Source organism: Ischnura elegans, chromosome 5, assembly GCF_921293095.1.
Source record: "Ischnura elegans chromosome 5, ioIscEleg1.1, whole genome shotgun sequence".
In the NCBI taxonomy this organism is placed as follows: domain Eukaryota; kingdom Metazoa; phylum Arthropoda; class Insecta; order Odonata; family Coenagrionidae; genus Ischnura; species Ischnura elegans.
Window position 1 is genome coordinate 39,032,777 of NC_060250.1, and position 18,268 is coordinate 39,051,044.

The following is an 18,268-nucleotide window of genomic DNA, read 5'->3' on the forward strand; positions in this document are numbered from 1 at the left end:
GAGTAATTCTTTTAGATTATTATGTGTTTTTGGACTTCTCATTCGTTGGAAAATTTTATGCATCTACCTACTTGAATATACTATGTACTTGTATCTGTAAATTCTGAATACTAGTAAATGTTAGTTTTAGTGAAGTAATAGTTGTTTATGTGTTTTTTCTCTTTTGTTGCAGGCGAGGCCGTCGGAGGCACAATTGAGCCCTAGACCGAGGCGGGAGATCTTCTTCCTTAACCTGGAAGATGGATACTTCGGCTGCCAATTGAACGAATCCACGGACGTCCTCCAATTATACGAACTGTCTAAGCTATGCGACGGGACTTCGGACTGTTACCTAGGATCAGACGAGCGCTCTGACAAACTGAAGTGCACATGTGAGTGGATCTCTACAGGTTTTCTTGAATCGTCTGGAAACTTTCAATAGTTGCTCTAAACTGGGCTTATTGCGGGAAGACGATATAAGTTGTATGATATTAGGTTTTCCCGGCGTATCAGGTGCAGAAAGGTTTCCTCCGGTGTAAAACCCGAGAAATTTTCTGCGCGATATAAGTTATTTTCGTGAAAAAAATCTCATGATTTCCTGGCGTACTTATGCTAGTAGTAAGGGCTGCTGGGGTACTCCTCCGAGTAATCCTCTTCATGGCTACGATCTTTCAGGTACGAATCGTAATTCATCCCTTACATTCTCAGGGAGCCTATGCCTTAGTTTTCACTCGCTTGCGAGTAAGTGAAAACTGAGGGGTCACGTGGTCTTTTCTCGACCGACAAGTGAATTTGGTATGCTTGAGCCGGGGGAGTGAGCTCGTACGTACGAAAATTCCCTCCCTCGCTCAAACCCAGTGAAAACCTTTTTCAATGTGCGAGTAAACACACTACCATCGTCGCAAAAAGGGTATAACCCTGAATATTAAGCATTTGTATGAAATTCTGCGGAAGCTCCATAGGGTCGTGTCATACACAATTTCAGGTGACAGTATACTTTTATCAAATCCGCTATTATCGTCCAATCATCACCAAATTTTGGATTTATCACTTTTTCATGTTGTGAACAAACGTAGGGGTGGGCGGAAACGCTACGATGACAATAAAAATAAAAATAACACTATACATAACTTGATTTCGGAGTGGTAACTTTCACGGTCAGGCAGCCATCTTGGACGATAAAAGACGATCGATCGATTGGACGATAATAGCAGATTCGATAAAAGTATACCGTAGCCCAATTTCACTCATTGTTTACTCGATTACAACAATGAATCATTAACCATTGTTTAAACGTAAATATTTGGCCTCTACGGTCGAAAGAGTGAAGAAGAACACGCGAACAACTATGAGAACGGCGAAACGGTCGTCTTTTTCATCTCGTCACGGGCAAAATATTTAATTGGTACATTTCATTTTATTTTTTTATAGAGAGAACGACGTCTTCGCATCAAAAATAGCTTCATAAAATTAAATTTTGGATTGTTTTAAATGGCCGAATGGTATATTTCAATTTCCGAGGTGCAGAAAAGTGCATGGATATCGAAGTTACGTACGCTATGTGAAAAAAATATTTCCAAACTACGAGATCAGTCGTGCGAGTGTATTCGCATACGAGAAATTTCGAACGGACTCAGACATAGGCCCCACATTCAGCCCTGAGGATGGAGTGCGACTCGTACCCCGAAACGTCGGCAGCCATGGAGGAGATTACCCGGTGTATCACCCGAGAAACCTTCACTACCAGTTGTTTTCATCCTTGGACCGTATACGTGAAATGATATCCCCCTTTACAAAATATGCCTGCTGTGTGTATAAAGTGCTGCTTATATTTTCACCTGAGGAGCCCATTAATGACATGGTCATCAGCTTGATGCTTATTCATACCACGACTAATGCGGCGTATGACGTCAGTGGCCCGAGGCAAGCTCCTAATGTCATAGTTTTGATGCTGGAACCCAATTTTACCCTTACAACACATCTAATACGTGAGATACTGCGTGATCGAAGTGATTGTTTTGAAATTTTGATACCCAGGGAACATATTTTTCAATTTAAGTAAGGCTGATTCTCAACTGCTCTCATCTGCCATTAGAAGCCGATCATATGCTAGAAGTATGGCCATTGTACTCAAATACAAGTATTAAAGTACTCAGACAAGTATTCAAGTTCCCTGGTATTTTTCTGTGTGCTTGAGTAGCAAGGCGAATCTATGATTTTGCAAGATAAACAGGCAAATACATACTCCCGAACCTTATTAGGTACATGCTATAGAAGGATACATGGGCACCCGATTTCCTCTAAGAATGGTAAACGAATAGCTGAGTTACCTTGCCCAAAACCCATGTACTCGCTTTGGCTCCTCATTTCCCTCAATGCCAAAACATTTTAAAGTTATGGGCATCAGGCTCTGGCATTACCTAAATCTCTCGAGTAATATCGTTGCAAATAAATGGGGCAGTCATAATAATGGTAAGGAGAAGTTGGAGTAGCCGGCAAGGTAGAGAGGAAGTTTGGGAAAGGCGATCTGATGAATCCGCTTCACTTTCTCGTAAAGCCCATAAGGTCGGCTCCTCTGCGGCCCATCGTGATTGTGGGTCTGGGAGTCCATTAGTCTTCCCCGTCATTGTACTCGTCTTGATGTAATTACAGGGCTCAAGGAGCACAGAAAAGCTTTTTTTTCCTCGAGAGTTGGAGATTATTGCTCGGCCTTCAATATTTTCAGAAACCTTGCGCTGCTTATTTTTAGGTTTATGGGGGCGAACATCTGTTCTCAGTCGTGAAGGTTGTAATTTCACATAGTCAGTCTGAGCAAATAAAGAATATAATATCTTCCTATCCCGCAAGGTCCTGTAAGTTACGAGGAAATTTTTTAATAGTGCTCCCTTTCTTTGAAAAAAAAACATAAGAGAGCCAGAGTGTGCTTATGTTTTGAAGTCGTTCATGTTACGCCTAAAATGTTGAGCTCTTTCGATAACAGCATTGTTTGAAATAAATTTTGGAAAATCTTTACCCGCCGGTTGTCATATTTGATATTTTCTATTTTTTTGTGAAACCACGGCGTGATTTTGGTTCCCGAAGTATTATTTACCAAAAGAAATACTTACGGCTTAAATGATTGTGCGAATTCCCACAGTCTCACTGACGCAGATTCAAAACAACGCACTGGTCCTAAACATGTTAAAATTGGATATTATTCTTGGTTCGCCGGAAAGTGAAAGTAATTTTATTAATCACCCATAGCTATAATAAAATAGCCTAGCTTGGCGTGGACATTTTTCGGACGTCGGAGGCTTTACAATAATATAGTATAATAATGATTGAAATATTTTGGACATGTTTCGCTGTTTTGATCCATCTAGAACCCAAAAATAAATCACTGAAAATAACCTTAAGAGACACTATAATTCGGCCATTCTCATTGTGTTGATTTTGGTACTACTTGATAATGCTTCAGAAGGTACTTAGTACTTTGTACACAGCTTTTCAATTTCATGAAAGCTGACATCGTGATATCCGTCATTCCTTTCTCATCCAGTAATTCGCCTCAGTCACTATTACTCATTTACACACGTTCACCTTTTTTTATCCAATTGGTGAAGAGGAGGTATTTGTGGCTTTCCGTTTCAACGCATTCTCTCGGAAGTATAACACGTGGTTACATTTTTATCTTGGGATGCGTGATAACCTCTTAGATGGAGCGCTTAGGTACTTATGAAAGGGTCCCATGTTGAAATTCTGGGAGAAACATTAGGACACCCCCGTACAAAAATCCTTGCTGCGATAGAAGACCGACTATGAGGCCTTTCTTTTTAGTAACCAATGAAACTGGCTTTCCTACCGTGAATATGAGAAATAGACACCCGTGGCTTAATCCGGAGTGAGCTCTACCACCACCCAGCAAAATCAACCCTCGGGTTGGGTGACTGATGGAATGATATCATATTTTAGGAAGATGAAATACTGATTATCCAACAGATCTGTGGTCATATTTCTTAACACGCTATGAAACCCTCTATTACAGTACGTAACGATGTACTTCCGCTTTTGGTTGCGGGATTCCTTACGAACTTGATCCGGCCTTCGCTTTCGTTCAAGGACAAGGAATGCAGTTGCCGGACCATTCTTTGCCAAGGGTTTTCCCAAGGATGAGGCGCTCATACGGAACTTCATGGACCAGTATATGAAGTTGCACTCGTATTCCACGGACCGTTAACAATTGATTTATTCCTACTTTGTAACTCTTGCTTGAAGGTTATGTTGAGAAAGACGCCTGTGAATCAACGTGCTAGATGATACAGCAATCATTTCTTGCCGACCTGAGCTTTTAATTAAAGCTGCATTATACCTAAATGCTTGTTTCATATATCGTTTTAATTAATCCCACCTTATGCCACGCACAGCAAACATTTTTCTTTGACTAGTTACGCTTTAGTGTTTGATAGATGGTAGAAATTTGGCATTATCATATCGAAAAAATTATCCAAGAATGCAATAAGATCCAGGTATCTAATAGTATTTTTATAAGCAGCCATTGAAACTAATCAAATGCTCAATACAGTTTTGAAAAGCATTTATGTTTCTCCCAAAATATCAGTGATTCCCTGCTTCTTCGAATTTAGTTTTGTTTGGAAAGCAGTTCCTTTTATATGCCGGAACCCACTGTAGTCTTGCCCATCGCTCACCATTATTTGGCATTGTTTTGTTTTGGATTTCTACTTAACGCTGGAAAACACGAATAATATTTGATTCGTGATTTCACTTTTTTAATCGGTGAACGTTTATGTGGTCCGTGTCATTTTCACAGCTACAATTTTCATATTTGAATCGAGTTGTTTGTGCCTTTTAAACCATTTTTTGATACCCATATATTATGTTTTTTTATTCAAAATTAGTAAACAAAATTATTTTGTAATTATCATGAAATAATTTATGTTATTTAACGTTATGCTTATGTTAAGATGGATGCATGTGGAATGTGTGATCTTGGCAGAAAAAAACATTCAATCAACAAAGATGAAAACCCTCCTCAGAGTTGTTTTCTGGCTAAGCCCTTTCTTTCGAGGTAGTTTGTTCAATTTAAGTTCTAATTTCTGTTTTTTCCTCCTCCACAGCTGACTGCAAGAGCGAGAAAGGACTTGAATGCCAGAACGGTGTCTGTCTCGACTCGCAGTGCCACTGTAATGACGGATTCGGTGGCTGCAGTTGCGAGGTGCCTGGTGAGTGAATTCGGAAATAATCCCAGCGCAATATCCTCCCCTAAAAATTTCATCACCCTGAAAATTTAAGGCTTTAAAGACTTAAAACGCTATTTTTACATCAGAATTTCAACTTTTACCGATGTTTCCAAGATCCCTTGAAATATAACATGCAACATTTTAAATGTTAGTCGAGGTAAAAATAAAGTGTGAATATTATCAATTTAGTCTTACTTTGCATGGTCATTGTCCACAGTTAGAACTATTTGACGACAATAGCTGTGATTTTGTGTTTCTCATTCATCGTGGTCATCTATAGGAGTGAAGAAAAAATAGATCAAATGGAATTTATGTAATTTATGACTCAATATTGCATCAGAAAAATGCGGAATGCAAACTGTGGTCTTTCAGAATTTTTATGCCATATTTATATTCACTTTACCTTTTAAAATCATTTCATTGTGCACCGTCATCTTCGAAGCTTTAATATTTCGAGCTGACACATAGTTTTTTTTTTTTAATAGGCCAAGTCTCGATGTGTTCTGTCGTATTTTTGACATAAATTTCCCCATTATCGTTCATTTCAATGAGCGATATTTCTATGCCGCGTCATCGTGGACGCCTCATCCAAAGTTGAAATCAATATTGTGAATACCTCAGTGACACTCATGCAGTCCAAATATGTAAAATGGCCCAGTTGAATTAATCTTATCCTTCACGTGCGCAAAACCCACTCTCATATTTCATCTTTTCCTTTCCAGACGAGAACGAGTGCAAGTATCGCCCTTGCGACGTTTTCGCCCATTGTACAAACACATTGGGGAGTTTTCAGTGCACCTGTTTCCCTGGATACACAGGAGATGGATTCGCTTGTCAGGGTAAGTGAAAGAACTATTTTTTTCTGTTGTTCACTAAAGGCCCCTCGGAGACATTGTTATGACTTAAATTTGCGAGGATCGTGCTCATTTTATTGTATTTAAATGTAAACTCTGCTTCAGAGCTTTCGATTAGCTGATTATAAAAGTACCTACTCCCAAAATATATTTTTTTAATTTAAGTGAAAATACCAATAGTTGGAGGCCATAATCGTCTCTCGTCGATAATGACTCTATCCTAGTATTTATAAATTGGATGGTAAAACAGGCATGTTCTTTAAATGCATCATATGATCAAGCTCGGTCACTCTATCATGAGCGATCTTAACATGCAGGCTTCGGAGACCCAGGTTTTACTAGTTTAAAAAAAATGCAAATTTTTCAAAGTTCTCTTTTGCGAGTTCCCTATCGAGCGCAAAACGAAGTTCGACCTGGTGCATTTTTTTTATTTTTTCATTTTTCGTGAGGACCGCTCCACTTTCATTAGGTCCTAGATTCGGAGGATGCTTTCTAAAAGACTTCTTTCTCCCTCGCTTTGTTGATATTTTCTCATAGAAACAGTTAGCATATGCATGACAAAAGAACTGCGTGGCTTTATCGTCTAACATCTTTTGTGACTTTCTTAACATTTCTTAACTCGGTCACCTTGCGCATATTCCTCAGTCCCAAAGACCAGGTGGTATCTCCTATGAAACTCCGATTTTTTAGCGACTGAGGATCATTCATTGCATCTTGTAAACTTTGAACGTTGAATTTTTCATGCCATTTAATTGGACTCTCATTTCTACTCGGTAGTATCTATTGCCGAATAGGTAATGAAGAATTCATTAAGAAATCTAGGATGTGTAAAATTTCAAATCCTTCCGCGTGAACGGCGGTGAAATATTCATGAATTGCCATGAGAAAAAATTCCTTTGGACCGGGAATCGAACCACGGACCTTTGGCTTTCCCTTTTCACGGTCTTTTGGAACAACCGACCTTTATTTTGGAAAGGCAAACGTCCGTGTTTCGATATCCAGTCCAGGGGAATTTGTTCTCATGGAAATTTATGAATATTTCAAGTACATGCGGCAGGATTTGAAATATTACGTATACCGCTTTGCGCGGCTTTAGCGCAGGTTTGAGTCTCTCTAGTTGTGGCTTCTTGGAAGTCCTTTCACCCTCGCGTCGCCATCCTATGTAGGCCGCGAGGGCCTAACATCTAGTACCATTAGGCTCATTGTCAGTACAATTGCAATGGGAATTAAGGAGCCCGGATAGCGTAGTGGTCTGCGTATTGGCCCTTAAAACCAAAGGTCCGTGGTTCGATTTCTAGTCTAGGGGAATTTTTTCTCATGGCAATACATGAAAAAACTAAGATATTTAAATATTATTGCTTACTATCATAAATTTTCTTCTAAAAATTTTGAGGGCACGAATATCGCTCTGCTCTCATTGATGCACTGCGTACATTTTATTAACTGGTTGAAATTCGCGCGAACCGTTTATAAATCACGCATAAATGGAACGGACTGGGGCATCCCCTATGTCGTCCCCTTCTTCCGACTTTTATTAACCCTTAATTTGCTCACAAATCATAATTTTCGAATAAAATTTCACATTCGCCCCCACTGCCAACCTTTCAGTAGTGAAAAGCAATGTAATTCTCGGCTCGAACGGTGAAACGTTTTTCCTTTAACGTCCATCCGGAAGGGCATGAAGCTCCCTGTCTTTGTTTACGGCCTCGCGACGATAAGGTCTCGCATACCTCCAGTGTTATGGAACTTGCGCGGAAGCAATACCGCTCGACTTCTCAGGCTTCCTTTGAGTCCCTTCCGACTCGGGTGGAAGAAATTCCCATGGTGAGTGCAATTAAGCATTTTCCGACCGCGTGGCTCTACTACGCCCGGTCCGAATTTCACTGAGATCCACAATCTCTTTCCTTCTCGCGGGAAAATAATCAGGATGCCCAGCGTATCGTTTTGCCCTTTTCATTGTTCTCCGAACGCGCAAGGGTTTTAATTTCTCGCCGCGAGGGGGAAGTTCTTGAGATTAGGCGTATGAAAAATATACCCTGCAGTTGTTCATAGCGGCTGCTGAAATGTTTTAACGGTTTTTGGGATCCTTTTTAATGGAGGCTATTTGAAAAAGTCACGTAAAGTGGCAATCAGCGAAAGTTGTCGATGGTGAATCACGCTCTTGCCGAGCTTAATTTTACAGCTAAGTGGAGTACACGTTTGTTACTGTCGGGTGTCGTGTTTTTCAAGCGAACTCTCTTTGATCTTTTTAAGTATCTAAAGAAAAAGTAACTTCCAAAACCATTGAGCTAACTTGGCTATGTGAAAAGGCCCTGCTATATTTTTATTAGAGTAATAGAAATAAAAATGTTTCTAATCGTATACCGGACCGTTATTTGTGGTAAAAAATTATTTTGCAATGCCTTCGCTTACGTGTTTTATTAAGAGCTACAGTGCTGAATCTTTCCTGCCAATATATTCCTAGTTGCATTGGTGCGAGAGCTAGCAATTTCAACTGGTTTCTCTAAAATCATCGGAGATATTTTTCTATTGGAATTAAATTTTTGATAAATTGAGTAGGCGATGTTCCAAGACTACTGCCTGCGTACCTTTGAGCGCTCAGAGTTGTATTTCCTGAGACTGTAGAATTAAATTTGGACTACACGCGTGGATATTTGCATTAGACAGCATATTTATTGCTTATACCGTGAGCCATTGTATTTTATTCCTCTCTTTTCCTCAGTATCGGAGGATCTAATTTATTATTCCCTCAAAGTTCCTACTTATGTATCAGATCGCAAAAAATTGTCCCTGCTTCACCTAATGAAGTCGCGAATAAGTTATACCACTGTCACGTCATTCATTTTTGTGCAATAAAAATAGACTTCTTACCACATACTTCTCAAACGTTGGCGACGTAACGGCACCTACTCATGGTGCTTATATGTTCATGAGGATGACTCGCAAAAGTGGGTATTCTGCTCATAATATCCTTCATTGCGCAGTCAAATGTCATCAGTCTTATATTATGTCAAGTGTTCCTTTTTTACCCCAAAGTCACGGGTCACGAACATTATTTCTTTCTTTTTTCGTTCTCCCCCGTTGCGTCTTAACCAGAAGCAGAGGGGGATATTTTGCATTCACCGAAGCACTCAGTGGATACAGTAAGGACAAAAGGAAAGAGCAACCTCATTTATGATGTAATCGCGAAAGTAACTGTGGTTTATGATTCATATACTTATTGAGAGGGTTTCTTTTCCAAGCAATGGTACTGAAGATAAATGTCAGACTCGTGAGGATCACGGAAATAAATAAATCTCAAGGATACTGCTTTTATTCGGTATTCAGGAATTCGAGTTTTAATTTTATGAAATGACGTCAAATTTCGAAATCGATGATCTCACCTAGCTTAAATGAAACGGAATTTTTTAAAATGATATTTAGTTTGACGGATCAATTCGGCACAAGCTGGTTAATGCCATAATTTTATACTCATTCAATTAAACGGGAAAAATTCGTCCGGCATTTGTATACTCCATTAACAATAAAATGACTGATTTGAAATTATAATTATTCTTAACCTCTCAGACATCAGGAGTTACAAACCATTTCTCTTTGAATGAATATAACTTTGCTCGTTTCCTTTGTTTTGAATCTGGTTAAAAAATTTCTCCCTTAAGTACTGTTGCTTTTCTATTAAGATCTCATTGTTTTGGGATCAAATTCGTTTTTTCGTCTGAGCATTAGTTTCAGTGTATCAGCAGTACACCCACACATGATTTTCCTTAGTTAAACGACGCATGTAAACATACTCGAATAAATCCTTGATTTCCCTCTCCTGTTGCGCCATAAAAATCAACCATGATGAATTATAACGTGTTGCCAAGTTTCTTGACTCTCTTCATATTGCAAAACAAAAGTAACACTTCGTTTGCGTGCGTGATGATCTGACTGAAGAGGACTTCATTGATCTCTAGGGAGTTCTGGACGATAAATCCTTTCGCTTAGTTTTGTGGAGCATTATTGACCGAGGTAGACAATTTTTCATCTTCCGACGTTGCCATCGTTGCCCTCTTCATTTGAGATCAAAATTTTTCAAGTTTTTGACTTATTTTGCGCGCTCAGTTTTATGGAATACTATTTCTTTTTATACCATCACGGGGAGAAATTAAATACTAATTACTTACCGGTGCTTAAGTTTTCATTTGTTTTATTTTATGTTAACTTTACTTCTTTACGCATGACATTGTTCACTGACCCATCGATACTTCCACTGCATAAACGCTCAACAATCGCCTCAACAGCGTTTATGCAGCGGAGGTATCGCCATGCTCGTTGAGCATAACAGCGGGAGAAACTTGTAATTTTAAACTCTTCTTTTTCGTTCTGAAATGTTGTATTTTTAGTACATTTCCAAACTCATTTTCTATTCTGTGCAAGTTCCAAGTTAAATTTTCGTGAGAGATTATTTTTCTCTTGATAAATCGTGAAATTATCGACTTTATCTCAAAAATAACGATCGCCTGAACGTTTTGTGCGCACAATGTCCCCAAAATCCATCGTGCCACCTTATATGACCCGGATAGCGAGTTTAAAATATCATCTTGCAATATAATTCTTTCTTGGGTGCCAATTGTAGTTCGTAGATTTAAGATCGCGATTGAAGTAGAACTATCCAGTTAAAATGTAAATAAAAATCTTTCCCGATGGATTTGTCCGTCCCCATAGCGACGTCTGGCCAGTTCATGAAGACAGAGCGGCGGCGACGGATGACTCAGCTCATCACCCCAGCGTCACGATCAACCAAACCCCTGGCTCCTTTCATGTCACGAAACGTATAGGTGTGCCACAGGACATCCTTATTCACCCAAACGACGTGACACTATTTATGGTCAGCTCCCATCTCCTTTATATCTTCCTCGACTTTATCGACCGTCCATGTCTTCGATCATGCGTTATCCCGTATAACTATCATTGTCAAGCTTTCCGGTTAACATTTTTGGTGGAAATTCTTTATTCCCTCGGATATTACTATAAGTCATGGCTGACTTTCTCTCGATGCTCGGAGAAAAGGTTTCCCTTTTACTCACCATTTATTTGAACTTCGCATCAGCTAAGTCACCATAGAGCCCTTCGTTCAACACGGGCGACGCTAATGGGTGATTTCTTTTCAGCACACAAGCATATAAGGTGCATAATGCATGATTTTCGACCCCAGAGAATAATAATGAAAAAAAATTTATGACTGGAGTTAGTTCAATTTAAGCAAACACTTTTCCTGAAGCTCCCAAATTTGTTGAACCACGGAATAAAAGCGAATGATATATCTTTAGAAACTACAGACATCCTTTCAATTTCACATAAATCATTTTGTAAGTACAACTGGTCGTTTTAATAGAGAATTAATTTGTAAGAGATCAAGTAGTTGGCTGTATTTCAGGCGGAAGACTAGGTATTAAACCACGGTGACAGATTTTGTAGCCCGTAATCGCTAAGGGACTATCGATCAAGGAATTACCTAAATTTCTTCTTTACTAACCTCGAGTAACCTCTGTTTTTTCATAAATTAATAGTCGTCGGTAATCTTTGGGTGATTTTAACCTTCAAAAAGCATATTTCACTGCTTCCAGCATTTTTGAGCTGTGTGTATCCCCTCCCATGAACTCAGCCAGATATTTTCATTTCTAACTTCCCCATATTTGTTTCAACACAACCCTTATTTGCATTTTTTGCCGAAAACTTGATCCACCTCATGAATTTTTATTTGAATATTAAAATAGTGCGTGTCTCCAAGCGATGAATTCAATCCGTGTGGATTTCTCCCGGGCGAAAATTGCCATCCGTGTAGCTTCCACCGCGGCAATTTTGAGTGAAAGAAAAAAAAAGCTTCCCGAGTGGACGCAATTCCGAATCCGTCGAATTAAAAGATCTGGATCTCCGGGAACTTTGGTGTGTGGAAGATATCTTGGGTGGTAGGGGAAGAATTAGAATGCTTTCATAAAATGGGGTTGTATCTTTCCTCCACTCTCATGGTATCTTCTCCTCAACATCCCTATTCCGCGGACTCCTCTCCAACCTCCCCCTCCCCGACCCCCGCATACCACAGAGGCACGATCTTGGGCCATCGTAATTTTTCCGATCGTGGACTGGCTTTGGCTTTCGGTTCCCAGAGGATCAGATGAAGGGATGGGAAGGAAGAGGAAGTATAGAATGCGGCGGAACGTTGGAATCTCTTGTGTACGAAATTCTCAACGCATCATTTTGACCTGTCTTTTTTTGGTGACGGATCACTGGGGTAAAACTTATGCTGACATAACGAACTTTTCAGAGTAATCAGATTAAATCCTGTATAGCATTTTCCTGAAACTGAAATATTAAATAATCACATTTGATAAAAATTTGAAAGATAAAATGTTGAAATTTGTGGAAATGTAAAATGTTGGCAACGGTTGTCTTCGTATAGGTGCCATGAAATTTTCAATATCATGACATAAATGTTAAGCGGTTTATCCGTATTCGAAAAAGATCGGTCGAGCAAGAGGTAATTGTCCTCTTAACACATGATATTAAGGCACAGACTGATTCAATGGGTAATTTTTGGCACAGAATAACCATGCATTGGTAACCTGATATACTCCGATGCCGAATATTATCACAAGTTGTGAGATTACTGGATTCAAAATAATTGATAGCTGGTTAATAAACACTGCGAACGAGATCAATTGTAGTCAGTCTCCAACCTCCATAAATGGCCGAAAACTATGCATTTAAAAAAGGAAAATGCGCAAAATTTTAAAGCAAGGCGAGTGTATTTTATGGTGCTAATACATTTTGTGTGGGATCCTAGTAAAATTGTCTCGAATAGAGGCATATAATAAAGTTTTAGAGCAAGTTGTTATCGTATCCTATGGCGCATAAGCCTGAACGAATAATATGTTGCATTAGGCTTATAGTGGGTAAGGTTTTTTTTAACTCTAGAACTTCAATAATTTTACGATCTATTTTCCATTCTCTGGGGAGGCATATTTTGTAATTATAATAGTCCAGGCTCACAGCTTTCGTCTTCAATTAGTCGGGTTACCTTCTTCATTTCACTTTCTGATGTTTCTCAGTGAAGTGACGGTTGCCTGTATCGATGCAGAAATACAGAAAATTAATACAGAAATCAAGAACAAATTGTGTAATATCGAAAAAAATTGCACAGCCTAAGAAAATTTTTTGTGATCTAGTATTTTAACATTAAACTCGCTTTCTGATCTAACGTCAACATTCAGTTTGAGAATATGTCTCAAAGATACTCCACCAGTTACGTTAAATCCGTGTGGTTTCATCTAAACCATGAATTTTCGATACTGTATTCACAACCGAAACTGTACCAGAAAAATAGACATCTTTAATCTCTATGCGAGGCGTTATCAATTTACGTGCGGAAACGAAGCGATCATTCACTTTCCAAAAGGCTTCGTTTCATAGGCTTGAAAAATTATCGGTTGCCAATCTCCTCTGAAACATTTCAGTTAAGCTCACCTGTCATTAGGTCCCTCCTCATCGTAAACGCTTCCTTGACATCCGTCGTCCCTCCCCGTATACTTATCCTTCGGAATAAGAATGATATAATTCTGCATCGCATTAATTACGTCCCCCCCCCACTCCTTTGGGAGCATCCCACCCCACCCTTCCGATTGGAGGACCATCCTCCACGTACTGACATTCCTCCTCCTCCTCCCTTCCTTTCTTACCTTCCTTTGTTCGCCCGCGCGGGAGAGAGATGGAAAAAAGGGCCTCTGTCAGTAGTATTGCGAGTCCTCCCCGCCGATGGCTGGAAGGAGGAAGGTCATTTACCCCCGCGCAAAGTTTACTCTCCCCGTGGACTAACGGTTCCGCCATCGCCTCCTCCCTAACTCCCTTGCTTCTCCTCCTCCTTTCTCCTCCCATTCCTCCTCTCCTTTTGCTTTCTTCCGCTTCCCCCTCTCCTTCTCGCCTTTCCTTCGCAGGGTCGTTCCACGGGTGACTTTTTTTTTAACGTGTTCACTCTCATCCACTTTCGGTGACGGAAATTTATCGATCGACTCCCATTGTCGTGATGGGCAGTGGCGTAGCGAAGTTGAAGGGTCTGGGGGGTCCGGAACACCCCTCCTTCCCCCCGAAATATAGGAAAAAAACATTATTGAGCGTCATCATTTAAGAAAACCAAATATTAAAAAAAATCATGAATTTACGAAATATTTATTTGAAACTTGAAGTTTTTTCGATTGTGAAAAGAGTCAAAACTAGTTTAAAACCCACTATTATTAATCTGTTTTTCAATACGTTTCCCCCTGGTTTTGGATCCCCTCCTTCCAAGGGCGTACCCAGGGTCATAACTAGGGGAAAAATCAAGTTGTGACATTTTAGCATGGAAAAGGTGATTGAAACCAACATTTAAAGACAATTATAACAGCGCTTTATTATTTTATGAGATTATTTTCTTGTAAATATAGTTTTATTTTAGTTACATATCTTATACTAATACATATAATTTTTCGTGGGTTTAAAGAAAATTTGTCGAATACTTTCGTTTCAATTCAGTACTGATTTTGCTTAAAGACTTTTGCGATTTTTGCTTCTAGGGGGGAGGGCATCTCCCCCCCCCCACCCCCGCTACCCCTGCCCCTCGCTGGGTACGCATATGCCCCCTTCCCCGAACGAAATTCCTGGCTTCTCTACTGGTGATATTTTTCGGAAAACCGATTACCGAATCGAGATCCCTTGACAGTTTTCGATGGGCAACATTCGTCGATTGTCGCTTGCCTAGGAACGGCCCGCACAATAGTTGAATGCCAATGCTCATGTTCGATCAATCGATCATCGTTCGTTGCTTGTCGGTGGGCGTCGATTGCCGAGGAATAGCTCGCACAACATGTAGATGCCAATGCTCCCGTTCGATCGTTCTATGCCACGGATTAGATGGATATCGTAGCCAATTTCATTGACTAGACCATCGGACATGATAATTTGGTTACTAATTTAACATCTAAAACAAAAGGCCACCCCACTGACAACGCACTAGGCATGCAAGTCTAAGTATGCTTCTCATGGAGATGATCTCATACACTAACTACATTTCTCCTTTAATTGAAGGATGAGGAAGACAAATGTTATACAGATTTTTTTCGTACCCACCCTGGACACAAATTCGCTACCATTAGCATACGAGAGCATTGAATAATGACACATTCATCGTGAGTGTAACTGCTTATAACATCGCCGCCTTTTTTATATTTTTCTGTAAAAACGTAAAATTAATGTTAACTATATAATGAGTAACCGATCAGAGTTTCTTGATTTCTCACCTAAAAAATAGATTGGATTACTTATTATTTTTCCAACCTTTTAATTAAGTCATGGTTTCAAGTTTCGGTTTGATTTCCATAAAATCTGAAACTAAACTACGCGTTCACTTGTAGCTAATCACTGATAAATGGCTTATTTTTTCCTGAATATTGTTAACGATACATTTATTTCAGTCATTCGATGTGGATGTATTCCTTGGAATTTACCTTATATCTATTCTTCTCGATTTTTTATTTATGTACTAGGAGTGGAGATAGCTTATGAGTACCGAAAAGTGAACTATAAGTGAAGTGAAAACTATGCTTATAATAAATAATTATTTTGATATGCCTTGGGCTTTCCCTTATCTCCATTCGTCTCTATTATACTTTTATATTCTATGAGTGAAGATGGAGATGACGTATGCATACCAGAAAGTACTATTTAACAATTTTTATTATTAACAATTAGTTTTCAGATTTCCCCTAAATCTCCAGTACCTAAAATAGACCTAATAGCCAAGCTTTCGTCGTACGCTCCCCCTACGAACAATCTTGTATCACTCTGCTTACGCTCCTTCGTAGGTCGTCTTCTCTCAGCCTTAGTCATCCTCCATCTTCCCATTCCTCCATTATTATTCCTCTCTCTCTCTCTCCCCGCCGGCGAAATTCTCTCGTTTCATTAAATCTCCTCCCTCCCATCCTCCTCGGAAATTGCTCGACGACGCGCGCTCGCTATTCTGAAAGGGTCGTCAAGTCTCATTCAACTTCCGTAGCCGTTGAAGGCACTTCTCTCACGCCTAGAGTGGTGGCGTATTCGTTAAGATGGAGAGAAAAAATTGCCGTGGCACCTATGGTCGGTCATATCTTTTAATTAAGGGAAGATAGGTAATGCGAGTATGAGAACCACTCCATGAGAAGCGTATGTAAGTACACGCTCATGCATACCGTGTTATCAACTGGATGAAGGCGGACTTATACCCGGAAGTAGAATTCTAAGAGCTTCCAGGGAGTGCTTTTAGAGCTGGGGGGAAGCCGCACCCTTCTTTTTTCCTTTGCCTTGCCCTGTCGGAGGCAATTTTCTCAGTTACTTTGCTGATGGTACTTCGTTTACTCACGAAATAATACTTTTTACATGAATTAGGCTTAGGCTTCGAATTTAGGACTAACAGTTTTTATGTATATTTTTGGGGATGCTAGAGTTTTTCTTCAATTTTTTCTGTCAATGGATATTTGAATTTATTTAAGCATGAGTTAATTGGGAAAATTCCAAGTGATAGTAGATAACAATATGTATAAAAAGAGTGGTGTGTTGTTTTGTGATTTAGTGCTTCATTTTTTTCCCGATTTTTATGATTTAAGTTTTCAAATTTACAAACGGTTAAGAATTCGCATTAAAAGCCCTTGTTTAGGAAATTTCAAATTTAATAAGAATTTCGAAATCATCTATCCAGATGTCCGGCAACTTCATTCAGCTCGTAATTATATTCGTAATTATACTCGTATTATAGACTCAACATTGTATTTGCACCCCTGCACTGCGTTTCTCCTCCAAAATGTAAGCCAGGAACCGCCTAAAATCAATGAGACGAGATGTGGATGGTGAGGTCGAGGAATTAAGGCTGATTTAAAGCGTGTGTAATGGATAGTTTACAAGTGTGATATAGATCGTTGATCCGACTAAGAAAAGTTGTTTAGCAATGTAAATATTCAACTCACATCCGTTGCCAAAGCGTAAACTACGCAGTACACGAAACTTGAATGCAAGCATCAATGTTGATTTCAGCATCGAAAGTTTATCAGCCATATGCTGCGTCTTTACGTTGCTTCCAGCGTCCATGACTAACTGTTTTTGTCAATGTTTGCTACAACGTGAAGGATTCTTCCTACGTGATTCTCGTGAAGCGCACGCACTTCCCCAGATGTTATTTCTTTTCCATTGTATTCGGTTCCATTCTTAATTTTTTTCATTCCCTTCAGTAATAAATCTATCATTGATCCTTTTTTTCTGAACCTGATTTCATCAGGGCCTGTGCATGGCTTGGGAAATAAACACATCCAGAGTACTTAAGTACCTATATAAAAAAAGAGAGTTCACGCAAGCATAGTTCCAATACTCCATATCATGGGAAGGGATCGCGATATAGATTCTGGGAAAATTTATTGAATCTATGGCTAACCATTCCGGATTACTGTTTTTACTCCTTAAATGCTTCTCAAAAGAAAATTTCATCAACCATGTTACATAAATTACGTCCAATAAATTAGTTCGCCGTAAATTCTGGGAATTATTATCAAACGTACCAATGAAAATAATATGTTCAGCCATCATTCTATTTTATAACTATGTATATGTCAGCCAAAAGGTCACCTAGGGAGACTGGGTAGTACCATATGTGTTCCGCGTTTAATTTCTCCTTGCGCCTACTCAGTAATTCGGTCTTAGAAGCTCGTAAAAAAGGCTATGTACCGGCACAATCCCCTCCGACGCACGGGTGGAACAAAATGGGAGAAAGTTTTCGATTCTCACCAATTGAACAGAGTCTGCTTCTGTTTATGGCGAGAGCTCCAATTACATAAGCCGCTCAAAAACGGCACACGTCGGGCACTTTGTGAAAGGACACTGCTGTGGTGGCGAGTGAATGGACGGCAATCGGCGTGATTTCTTCGAATGCTTGGATGGTTACGAAGTAACTCTAGGAGAGAGAGAGAAAACGAGAAAAGTAAGAGGGAAGATGATTGAACCACGAGTCACCGCGTTACATGAGCGGGTGAGTGGATTCGAGATTTTCCCCCAAGCCTTACCGCTATCTAGTCAGGGCCGGATTTACCCAAAGTTACACTATAGGAACCTTTCCATTGAGCGCCTCTCCTCGCTTGAGTTCCCCCCTTCCCCATTTATTGTGAT

General features: G+C 39.6%; 1 protein-coding gene across 1 annotated transcript in view; it reads left to right on the forward strand.

The window, feature by feature from the left end:
- Positions 1 to 18,268, forward strand: part of LOC124159670 — a 309,866-nt gene that overhangs the window by 111,196 nt on the left and 180,402 nt on the right. Inside the window, exons 3-5 of the mRNA XM_046535577.1 lie at positions 173 to 371; positions 5,094 to 5,198; positions 5,939 to 6,055. Coding sequence (XP_046391533.1) covers positions 173 to 371; positions 5,094 to 5,198; positions 5,939 to 6,055 — 421 coding nt within the window. The remainder of the gene's footprint in view (positions 1 to 172; positions 372 to 5,093; positions 5,199 to 5,938; positions 6,056 to 18,268) is intronic.